Below are 12,737 nucleotides of genomic sequence, written 5' to 3' on the forward strand. Positions count from 1 at the left end.
CTCCTTACATTGTGTTTGTTAAGGGCTTTTCGACATATAAACATTAACACACAAATTTCTAAGTTTATTTTATTAAAATGGTATTTGGAAGAGCTGCACTGCCACCTGTTGGGGGAAACACAAAATGCATAAACTTTGAATGTCCAATAGCAGGCTTCCTACCGTCTCCATTTATTATTTAAAGAAATCGTACACCTTCACTTTCAAACATGTTGATCATTGACTAGCATGAATGATCATAGGTGGACATAATAAGAAATACCATTAAGCTACGTTGCAACATTTAAAAGTTGGCCCCTGTTGGTACTAAGGGGCCAAAGATGTGTCAAAAACTGTTTCCCACATCATTGCACCACCACAACCAGTCTAAGCTATTGATACAGCTCAAGATGTGTCCATACTGTTATGTCACTTACACCAAATTCTGACTCCGCCATCTCAGTATTTCAGCTGAATTGAATCTCAACAGACCAGGCAACGTTTTCCAGTCTGTTTTTGTCTACTTTTGGTTACTCAGTGCAAGCTATAGCCTCTGTCCCCTGCTCTCTCAGATGATAGAAGTAGCTTATTCAAGCTACCATAAACGCCATCATCTCAAAACCGGTCGGTTCATTCCCCCCCCCCTGCTGACCTCTGACATCGGTCAGATAATAATCCACACAACTGCCACTTCTTCTTGTTAAGAACATTCTCAGAGCACCACGTCTAAAAATCGACAGTTTCTAAAAATACCCAGACCCATCTGTCTGGCACCATCAACCATGCAACATAAACCCCCTTGTTTCCCCCATTCTCATGCTCGGCTTGAACTTCAGCAAGTTATCTTCCCCACATCTAAATGCTTCAGTGCTTTGAGTTGCTGCCATGTGAGTCATCATTCTTGTTAACAACAAATTGGAAAAAATGGACCTAATAAAGTGGCTGGTGAGTGTGCTTTAGAGCCCACTGCTTGGCATGTTTCAGATGGATCTCTGCTTTAGCGCACGCTCTCAGTAGCCCTGGTCCTCCACAGCAACTCATCGTCGGCATGGCCGCGTATTCCAGGAAGCAAAAGGTCCAGATTAGTTTCGGTCAATGAAACACGGCCGTCAGACACCCAACTAGCCGCAAAGATGAATTCAAGAACAAAATACACTTTTATCCGCTGTTGCAGGACAGGCAAACGATCGAATAGAACAAATCAAGTCTTCTGCTCTCCATTTGTGGAGATCACATTTTTACTTTCAACAGTTTCTACAAAAAGAACAACAACAAAAAAACCAAACTTCAGTTATTAATTGCACAGATGGAGCCTCCGCTGTGAAACGCGAGCTCTTTGGATTACAAAAAAAAAAAAAAAAAAAAAACAGAGGCTGGAGTTAACGACACGGTTTCTCATTGGTGCCTCCGCCAACTCGGTTCCTCAAAGGCTTAGCCTCGCTCATGTAATAATGTCACCTGAAGCCGCCTACTCGTGAAAGGGATCTAAAATTCTCATAAAGACTTTTTCTCATAAAGCGCATTAAAGCCCAAAAGTTATCATATATAAAACCGAGCAGGGTTCAGAAGCGTAATCACAGAACTCTTTCCACAGCACATGTAATCCTGCGGTGAAACGCCGCGCTGACCCTCGCGCAAGACTCATGTAATTGCACTTAAACTACAGTCTCATGACCTGCTGCGGTTGCCCTCGTACGGCAATTTCCTCCGTCGCTGCAGAGAAGCCGACCTCGCAGGGCCGAGTCCGAATGAGCTGAACACCTGTTCCCTGAGCAGAAACAGAGGGCCTGCCGTAAAACCAAATGTTTGAGAGCGTAAAGACGCGACGGGGAAATGAGCGGCAGGGGAAGGACGTGCGCTTCCAGTGTTGGTTCGTGTGTTCGCACGCTGTCGAGTGGAGGAATAAGATGTTCTAATAAACCTGAGCACAGAATGTCCATGTGCTGACCCCGTCCTTGTGTGGGGGGTCAAAGGGGACCTGGCGATGGCTCCTGGATGGCCACTCAGTCAGCACATATACGACGACCATCTACACACACACAGTCACACTGGAGGCCTACTTGAAGAGACCGATTAACCTACAGTAGTGTTTGAAACTGTGACGTATCCGGGGGAGACACAATGCAAGCAAGCTCTGTTCAGAAAGACGGCAGGCAGGGATTTGAACCCAGGACCTGTGGATTCATGCGCTTTTTTTTTCATATTCTTTCCAATGCAAATATCAATGTGTTGAATTTGGATTTTATATGGCAGATCGATTCAAAGTAACGCATCACCCTGAAGTGGGGGGGGGGGATTATCTATGGTGACGTGTTGCATTTAGATGTCAATGCAATAATAAAAACGTCTATGCAAAAAAAAATATATATATCTTCTTTAAGTTTACATATTTACACAAACTTATATAGTATGTCTCACGGAAAATAAAAATGGGAAATGACTTTCCTTCACGTCAGGAAGGAAGCAGGAAGCACAAGAAAACGAGATCTGGCGGTGGCAACAAAAAAAAAGAAAAAAACCTGACAGATGTGCTTTTACAGTAGCAGAGAGGAGCAGAAGGCACACAGACGTACGTGCAGCATGAGAACCTCACCGCGTTTCCCTGCGTCCCGGAAAAGCGGCTGGCTTCAGGCACCGGGGCGCAGCAGAGCCGCTCGCTGGGTGGTGACACGGCTGCCGAGAAACCGAGAGGCTGAAAACGACAAAAAGCCGGAGCGGCGGGAAGATAATTTAGTTTTGAGTGGTTTCACGTGTGCTTCATAAACAACAAAGTTTCCCTGCGCCTCCAGCGTGTTTCCCTGCAAACATGGAATCCATTTGCCGCCCCCTGCCCCCCCCCCACACACACACAGAGACCCCATCTCCACCCGGAGTCTGCTGAGGCAGCTCAGGCCTTCTGAAAGTAGACAGAAAGCAGGTGCAGTCTGAGCTTTGGGCTCTTTTTGATAGGAAATGATTTGTATATGTATGTATTTATATATATAGTTATGTATATAGTGATATATATATATATATGCAGCTGCTAGAACAATTATCTCAAGCAACAGTGAGGATCCACCTCCCTAACAAGTAAATATTCTAATAAAGTAAGAGTTGTTACCTCATTGTTTATAAAACCTTGTTCAACTTTTATGGTTTAATTTAAAATCCTTTTTGCCATTGTTTATTTACACAAGGTTAGTTAGTTAGTTAGTTAGTTAGTTAGTTAGTTAGTTAGTTAGTTAGTTAGTTAGTTAGGTATTTTTATCTGTCATAAAGAAAATGCACCAATTAGTTACCTGTTTGTTAGTTTGCTAGTTAGTTTTATTTTATGTGTATTTTATATATCACGCTTAAATTTCCGGTATTTTCATCTGAGAAAAGAGGAATAAAAGCTTACTTAGTTACCTTTTTTTTCGCCCTCTTCTTTCTTTGCCTTTGTTAATGAAACTCAAGTTGAACAAGCTGAGACATGCTAGCAAGAAACAACAGCAACAACAACAACAACAACAACAACAACAACAACAACAACAACAACAAATGAATGAAATAGCCAGCGGTTTAAGAGTTTGGTTACATAAAGCAAAGCCATTTAAACATCAGCGAGCCGATTAGTGGTTTTATTAGCCTGAATATGGCAAAATTCAAATCTGCTGATAATAGAGGAATTTGAAATCGTTAAACCCTGCAGCTTTGGGGGCCAAACACATTTCTTTTGTTGACGTTTATTTGGAGACAATATCCCAGAAAGTGCGAGTATCATAGGTTGAAATTTCAGGTGCAAATAATAATGAAAATATTGAGAATAAGATGAAAGCCATGAAATTTGCATTAGTGGCTAATCTTAACAACAAAGATAACTATGACTGATACAATAACGCTTTTTCCCCCCCTTCCTTAAATCAAAGTAAATATTTATAACCTGAAACTGAATAACGGAGTTGTGTGTGTTCCTATGTTTCACCGATATAAACGTGTGGTTTCGAATAATCGTCCGCAGCCTTTCATCAGTCAAAACAAAGTCTCTTGCTGAACGCAGCGCACACAATGAGCTCAAGTTACAGCCCAAGACACCAGATCTAGCTGTGTGCGTGCGTGTGTGTGGGTGTGTGTGCGTGTGCGTGTGTGTGTGCGTGCGTGGTCGTGTGTGTGTGTGCAGCTGCAACAATGGAAATACAAAGTGTGCGGCAACTAAAGCCCTCCCCGCGCCGCAGCGCAGGGTCACTGCTAATTGCCGCAATCTGGATTTGCGGGGATTAACTGACCCTTTGGTATTTTTTAAATAATAATAAAAAAAGATTTTATTTATTTATTTATTTTTTTAAATAAATGCCATGTTAGATGTTGTTTCCAAATCCGTCCACAAATGTTCAGCCGCATGGGAGCACATGTGCTTCTCTTAGTAGGAGGGCCTGCAGCCATAAGGCCTCCAGCATAATCAGAAACTCCTAAAAAAAAAAAAAGAAAAAAGAAAAAGAAAGAAGTGATTAAAAAACGCGGAACGAGAGAATGACACGTCTGCTCCAGCAGAGGAAAAGGGAAACACTTGTTGCCTTTTGACAACAATAGACTCACCTTGTAAACGTCTCCGCACATTAAAGGAAGAAATCCCGATTCACTTATTGGCTGTTTATCCTTTCACATAATATTCTGAAACCATCGTTAGTCTCTGAAAGCTGTCCTGCTGTCACTAACTCTCTATTGCCAACCACAAATTAATAAAACTTAGTATATATATAAAAAAATTCTCTCTGATTCTCTTCTTTTTAAATAATAATAATTATATATATATATAATTATTCCATATATATATAGCCTATATATATTTATATACATACATGCATTATTATTATTATTATTAATAATATATCTTATTATTTTATTATTATTTTGGCAAATGTTTCGACATCTTTCATACGGAGTTATTATCCTTCAGCACGTGCCGTAATGGCTTCATAAATTGTCTCCAAACTCTCGAAAATGGGGCAATAATGGGGCCTTGTTGGCCACCCGCGTTTTACTGAGCTGTAAAAATAATGGACGTCATATTGAGCTGCGGTTTCAGATGTGCTCTGGCACACGGCGAGAAACCTGAAGGAGGTCCTGAGGAGTTTTCAAAAATATGAATTTCTTACTTCTTAATTATTATTATTGTTGTTGTTACTAAATGCGTTGATCACGGAGTAAAACATTTTGAAAAGACTTTCTCAACCCGTCGCACTGTTGGAGTGTTGCTTTATCTGTGCTCCAACATTTTATATATATATATATATATATATATATATATATATATATATGGAACTGAGCAGAATACACAAATTGTCACTTTAGAGCTGTTGATCTGTATTAAGTTTCAACACAAAAGAGGATAATTCGTGTATTTTTATTTCAAAAAATCATAATTAAAATTTGAAGCTTGATTTAAGAAAATCAGCAACTGAATCACCATATTTTTTAAAATGTAGTAATGACAATAATAGGTAAAAAAAAAAAAAAAAAAGAAGAAGAACAATATAATATGTTATCATATGTTGCTTGTTATCTAACTTGTGATTTTTTTTTTTTTGCTGCCTATATTTTCCAGGTTTCTCTTGGGAAATGTGTGTTTAATCCCACTGGGACGTTTCCTGGTTTAAAATAAATAAATAAATAAATCAAATGAAATTTTCAAACTGTAGTCGTTGGGAGGGAAAACAACCCGACGTGACCTCTCTGAGGGAACAGAAAAGATCCGCTCAGTGTTTCTGCCCCCGTGTGGTGCAGAAACACTTTGACTTGCCCCACAAACTCAAGTTTACTGTTTGGACAGCCGTGATGCTGGGGGCGGCTGAAAAAAAAAATCTGTTAAGATGTTTAAACGCTCAACTGTCACCCAAAATAAAATAAAATACACACACACACACACACACATATATATATACATATATATATATATATATATATATATATATATATATATATATATGTATATATATATATATATATGTATATATATATATACACATGCAAGTTAATGGGTTCATGAGGACACTGGTGTCATCATGGCTGTTCAGGTTTTTGTTTTTTTTCTTTCACTCAAATTAAGCACAACTTAACTTTTCAAACACTGAGAACTTTGTCAGTTTCCAGGCACAAGTTTTTGCTCTTTCCTGAAGCTTTCTTTCATGAAAGGCCAGAAATCACAACCATATGACAATTCTGTTTAGTTCCTTTCCTTTTAACAATCGTTTTTAGCACAGATTTTCTTCTTTATTTATTTATTTTGTTGGTCTTTTTACGAGCCTCCTTGTAGGTTTGTGCAAGTACCAGCAGAGAGAAAGTGAATGGTAAGTGTGTGTGTGTGTGTGTGTGTGTTGGGGTGTGTGTGTGTGTTGGGGTGTGTGTCTTTGTGTCTTAAACAGACGTTCTGGAGCTGATTTTGCCTCAGGTTTTTTTTTTTTTAAAGAGCTTTTTCAGCTTTTTCCTTGTGGATTTCACCACCTGTATTCACGCTATTTCATCTTTTCACCACAGCAGTTGTGTGGTAAAATCCAGCAGGAGTCCCAGTCGTGCTGCCGCCGGAAAGACACTCCGCAAATGTTTTATTGAAAAGACGTGATACACAGCAGAGAATCGATTTCTTTTCCTCTTTTTTCTTTTAGCCGGCCAGAAGAAAAAGGAACAACGTCGTCAGCGTAAGCTTTGACGTCGCCCACCGGATGCTCCGACATTTAAGCCGAATCGTGTTTGGGAGGCGAAGGGCGAACGTCTCCGCACGCAGGTGGTTGTTTAGAACAGGTGGACCCGTCCCGTTCGAGGCGTCCTCTTTCGCTTTCCGTCTTCGGTGCTCTAAACAAAAAAGAGAGAGAGAAAGAAACGCAAACGTCAGACAAGCTAGAAGTTGAGGGGGGGGAGAAAAACTGGCAAACATCCAAATGTTTACAGGCTCAATTGGTTATGCTTAAACCCCCTGCTGCCCTTTCAAAGAAAAACACAGCGGTGGAGCGATTTCTCCCTCCACGATTTGGCATTAACTCCTGGAAACGCAGTAAATCGCAGGTCAGGAGCTGGGGGTGGGCAGGAGGGGACCAGAGGCTGAGCTGGCATGTTCAGTGTGATGGGAGCTGCAGTTCATAGTCGTCCCAGGTTAACTGTATTATTCCCCCTCTGTCTGCTTGTGTTAAAGAGATGTGCTCGCCCGGAGACCTGCTGGGAGCAATTGTCTAAAAGCAATAAAAGAAAGTGAAAACCAGGAATGCAGCTTTGCGTTCATGGCGAGAAGTCTCTCTGCAGACGGTTTGATTGAATTTCAAATAGACGGCCCTGCAGTTAGCGAAAGAAAAACCGAGCCTCGGACTGTGCGGAAGGAAACAGGTGGGAAAAATAAAAACCGTTTAATTCGACTCAAAAGCTGGTGGCTTTTTTTTTTTTTTTTTGCCAAGACATGCACGCAGAACAAAATGGCCGTGATATAATCTTGTGTTCTTGGAAGACTGATTATTTGAAGAAATGTCTTCCAGTCTTCCAATTTTATGATATACAAACTGATATAGACCCAGAGACCAATTCCAGCTGTAATATTAAACAGCATTGTGACTATTATTCTGAACACAGTATTAATGTGGGGGCTTTTCAATAATTCATTTTCATAGTAGGAGACTGTATAGCAACTTTTCTCAGACAAAAAGCCACCCTGAAAAATTTGATGAGAAATTTCGTGCGGTAGCAATCTCAGAAACCTGGATCACTGAGGGGAAACAATCTGCTGGATGGATATCAAATGTTTAGTCAGAATAGGTTGAACAAAAGGGGAGGTGATGTCGCACTGTTTGTAAGGTCTGGATTGAGATGTACGGTTATTGCTGAGACGACATGTTCAGCTGATAACTTGACGGAACGTTTATCTGTCATAATTGAGGGTGATGGACCTGCATGGGCAAATGTTAATTAGTTGTGTTTATCGGACTCCCGGCTCATCCACAGAGGAGTTTAGCAAGAAAATATTAGAGACGTGTGAAGGGCACAATGAAAAGTTTGCTTTTATTTGTGGAGATTTTAACACTGATTTGTTGAACTAAAACGACAGAGTTTCTAAATACAATGTTTGGTTTAGGCTTCCATCCGTTAATCCTAAAACCTACACGAATAACTAACGATAGTGCATCGCCGATTGATAACATTTTTATAAATAAGTTCCAACAAAAAGTGGATTGTTGGTCCCTGATATAACTGATCATTCGCCAGCGTTCACTACGTTGGATGTTAGTAATCAGTTTCACTTAAATACGACAAAGCAAATGATTAATTTAGTTAAGAGTAAAATCACCTGAAGCTGTGGAAGAAATGAAAGTGGAATTGTTCAATTGTATTTGGCAAAATGTTTATGTTGATGATGCTAATGAGTCATATAATAAGTTTTGGGAAATATTTGTGAGAATTTACAATCATTATTGTCCCCTTAAAGAATATAAACAAACATCCAAAAATACACTGACTCCCTGGATGACAGAGAGTTTGGAGAAGGCATGTAAAAAGAAAAACTAATAATAAAAAATATAAGGGTTTCATTAAGTACCCAACTCAGGAAAAAGAAGACAAATATAAAATACTTAAAAATAATTATCATAATAATCCTGCTTTTGCTGAGGAAGCAAAAGCAGGATTATTATGATAGGTTGCTGCAAAAATACTGCAATGATTTTGGAATATAATTAATAGTATTATTAAAACTAATTAGAGATTTCCCAATAAGTATTAAACACAACAACACTATAGTGGGAAAAAAAGAGGATATTGTTGAAGTCTTTAATAAGTACTTTGTTAATATCTGTCCTAATTTAGTAAACAAATTGCCAAAAGGTAGAGATGGAAAAAAAATAATTATAAATTTAATAATATTAGTACAATGTTCCTGGGAGTAGTGAGTGAAAGTGACGTAATAGACGTAGTTAAAAAATGAAAAAATAAGAAATCCAAAGACTGTAATGATATTGATATGGCTGTCGTGAAAGAGGTCATTTATATTATTATTAAACCTCTCGCCTGTATTTGTAACAGATCATTCTTAACCGGAACCTTTCCTGACAAAATGAAGATGGCAAAAGTTTTTCCAGTCCATAAAAGTGGAGGCAAGCAAATATGAGCAAATTACAGGCCGATATCATTGCTACCACAATTTTTAAAAAATGTTGGAAAAATTATTCATAAAAAGGCTGGACTCCTTTCTTAATAAAAAATAATATAATGAACGAGCAGCAGGAACAACTGCTCCACAACTTTAGCTGTGATGGAGTTTGTGGAGCTCATTGCTGCAGGAGCTGATCAGAAGCTTAATACCGTAGGTGTGTTTATTGACCTATGCAAGGCATTTGACACTATTGACCATGAACGACTATTAGGTAAATGCGAACTGTATGGCCTGCAGGGGGTTACATATCAGTGGTTAAAGAGTTACTTGAGTAATAGATTACAATATGTACAAATTAACAACACAAAGTCACAAACAGACATAGTAAAATGTGGTCTTCCTCAAGGCTCAGTCCTAGGACCTAAATTATTTATACTTTATTTAAACTATATTTTTGCAGTGTCCAGTATTTTAAAGTTCATAATGTTTGCTGACGATACAAATTTCTTTTTTTCTGGAAAAAATACGGATGAAATAATAAAAAACAGTAGAAAAAGAGTTAGCTGAGTTGGAAACACGGTTTGATTACAATAAGTTGTCGTTAAATGAAGGAAAAACTAAAGTCATGCTATTCTCTGGTTCCTGTGTTTAATGTGGACAATTTACCAAAATAAAGTGATTGATTGATGATTGATTGATTGATAAATCTCTGCCATTTCAGGTCAGATTGTCAAGACGTATTGCAGCGACGCAAAGTTTTATTTTAAGCAGCGGCTGTGGGAAATATCGGATTATTTTTTGCTACCTTTTTAGAACGGCGACCAGATTTCAGCTGCCGAGCAACAACAAGGAAAAGCAAAACTTGCACTATGTGTGCAACGTTAGTCAAAAATGTCACCATGCGTTTTGTTGAGGAGCCCCAAACCACAGGGCCAAGCGCAAAACTGAACTGGAAGTAAATTAAACAATTTGCGATTTACCAGCATGCCCACTTAAAGAGCTTGTATGCTTATTGGGTTTCTCCCATTCTTCCATTCATTAAGCCTGTCGCGTTCGCTAAGTGCCTCGCAAAAGTATACATGTTTTCATGTTAAAACCGCAAATTGCAGTGTAGTTCATCAGGGTTTTATGTAAAAAAAAAAAAGACCAAAAGTTGCATGCGATTCCAAAGTGGAAGGAAAATATTAGATAGGATTCAATTATTTTCTTAAACAGTAAAGTGAAAAAGTGGCATGATGGCTTTTGTTGGAGAGATGAAAGACGATGCCGTTGGGGAGGCTTTTTGCTTTTGTTTCAATCAGGGACAGACATGTCTGTCGGATTTAATTAATTTCATTTAATTTCCCTTTGGGATCAATAAAGTATTTTTGTTTTTTTCCAATTACTGAATTGAATTTGAGGATGTGTATTATTGTCACAAGTACTTGCATATCCCAGCTGACCACAGAGCTCCACAGCTCTACCAAAGAAATACAGGAAACATAAAATAAGAGGGAGTAAAACATGAAAAAGAAATAAGCTCCTGTAGAAAACAGGACTTTTAAGATTAAAGTTGTGTACTTAAACATTCTTTTTTCAATCAAATCAGGGTTTTTTTTTATGTACACTGCCAAATTACATCAACGTGAAAAGAGGTTGAGTATTAATTAAGTCCAAGAAGTACTCATCAAATGCAGAGAGAACTATTGCATTAATACCTTAACAGATTTTTAATGGGTAGTTTTATTAATACGTCCTGCCACTTCGTAGACATTTGTGATACTGAAATGGCCCAGAATGAAAAATGAATGTGACGCCTCTGTGATGGAGGGGGCCAAAAAGTGTGAGAGTGGGGTGGAAGTTCACCCTCCAGCAGAACAAAGTTGATAGAAATATACCCCCAAAGCCTCGCAGCTCTTAACTGGAGTGAATAAATGATCAATTCAGTGAGGGGGGGAAATACAAAAACATACCACATATTTCATATTTGTCTGGTATGATATGTTCACAAACAAGACTTAATGCTTCATTTCTACTTTGTAATCATAGACTCCCTTCTGTCAGCCAAAACATAAAATACAAATCAAATAATCTGTCATTTTTATCACAAAATGTAGAAAAAGGTCAAGGGTTATGGACACTTGTGCAAGGCACTGGATGCAAACTTGGGGTTTAAATAAAGCTGATCGGTTACCTGCTTCTGTGACTTGCTGCTGCGCTGTGAGGTGTACGGTCTTCTGTCGTAAACGTTGCGTTGTCCGAGCGGTACAGAGATTCGTACGAAGGCAGAAGGTCTGCGTTGCCGCTGCTCACAGAGCTTCTGGGCTGAGGATCGTCTTGTGGTTGTGCTTCCTGGGTCACGAAGTCATAAGCAGGTGGGATACGCAGCCTTGTTACGGTGCCCTGTAACATCACCGGCTGATTTATGGACTGAACCACAACCGGGTGACCTCTTGAGTTTTGTTCCCGCACAGGAACAACATATATCTCTTCCTCCTGTCGCCTGCGAGGCCAACAGGACACCGAATTAAACCTGCAGACGCTGGTAAGCATGAAGGTACCTCCGACTGAGATCAGGAAGGGGCCCAGAAGTTGGGTCCACTGGAAGCTGAGAAGGGCTTGGTAGTGATGCCAGCCCATGGCCATAAAGGTGACACCCACCATCGCCAGAAAGACTCCGGACAGCAACAGGGCAGCTCCGGTTTTCTCACGGTCCATCAAATCATCTGATAGATGTGGACGTGAAACTGGATTGCTGGTTTCCACATGCCTCTGTCCCAACATTTTAGTTTTAGAGGAATCTCAAGAGTCCTCCTTGGTGCCTCAGCTAATCTAGCTTCACATCAGGAACACTGTCTTCCACAGAGACCGGCAAAGTGAAATGAATGAACACCGAGTAACTCCGGATTTCCAGTCAAGACGACAAGTTATAAATTAACTTTCCATTACATATTGCTGGTTAAATGAAAATAGAGTTTGCACAAATGTGGACAACGTGACTGAATAAGAGCCCGTCCTTCCTGTCGGACAATGTGTGGAGGATTAAACTGCATGCATTAACGCTGACACCAAATGGACTTACTCTCTGTCACGGTTTCAGTTGTTTTCAGGTTTTTAGTTATTGCTGAAACTGTCGAAATGAGCAAGTTCATGGAAGTAGTGCTTGTTTTTATTTTTTTCATTTTTTGATCTCGAACGTTAAAAGCTAATATATTTGCCCTCTAGAGATTAGTGTAGCTGCAGAGGAATTTTAGCAAACAGCTGAAATCGAGGAAAAACTAGGGAACTGCAGAAACATTCCAGATGCCAGAATCGGTGTCCAGATAAAAAAGCACATCTGCTTTTATCTGGACTTTTTTTTTTTTTTTTTTTTGCTGTGGTGCTACTGGCAACAGATCACACTCTGACGGTCCAGAAATCAGTCTTGCATGTTAAGCAAAAGGGCTTACGCACCCCTCACACTTGCAGTTCGAAGGCAAGTGATCTACATCCAACAGCTACACGTCCCAGTGGAAGAGCTGCTGGACTCCATCCAAGATGTCTGCTGAGGTTGGATGTTTTGTTTTTTTTCACCGCGACCTGCAGGAGGGGAAAAGCTCACGCTGTTTCATGACAACTGTTATATATATATATATATATATATATATATACATATATATGAGCAAGCTTCCTGCACTTGAAAAACAAGAAGTCA

General features: G+C 39.5%; 1 protein-coding gene across 1 annotated transcript; it reads right to left on the bottom strand.

Annotated features, from left to right (window-relative positions):
* Positions 1–6,584: 6,584 nt before the first annotated feature.
* On the bottom strand, positions 6,585–12,475 carry tmem174 (transmembrane protein 174). The gene is made up of 2 exons (XM_032569250.1): positions 11,238–12,475; positions 6,585–6,786 (listed from the first exon to the last, which is right to left on the bottom strand). Exons 1-2 carry the CDS (start codon positions 11,825–11,827, stop codon positions 6,669–6,671), a joined length of 708 nt encoding a protein of 235 aa, XP_032425141.1. The 5' UTR covers positions 11,828–12,475; the 3' UTR covers positions 6,585–6,668.
* Positions 12,476–12,737: the final 262 nt, after the last annotated feature.

The sequence above is a fragment of the Xiphophorus hellerii genome, chromosome 8 (genome assembly GCF_003331165.1).
Source record: "Xiphophorus hellerii strain 12219 chromosome 8, Xiphophorus_hellerii-4.1, whole genome shotgun sequence".
Taxonomy (NCBI): domain Eukaryota; kingdom Metazoa; phylum Chordata; class Actinopteri; order Cyprinodontiformes; family Poeciliidae; genus Xiphophorus; species Xiphophorus hellerii.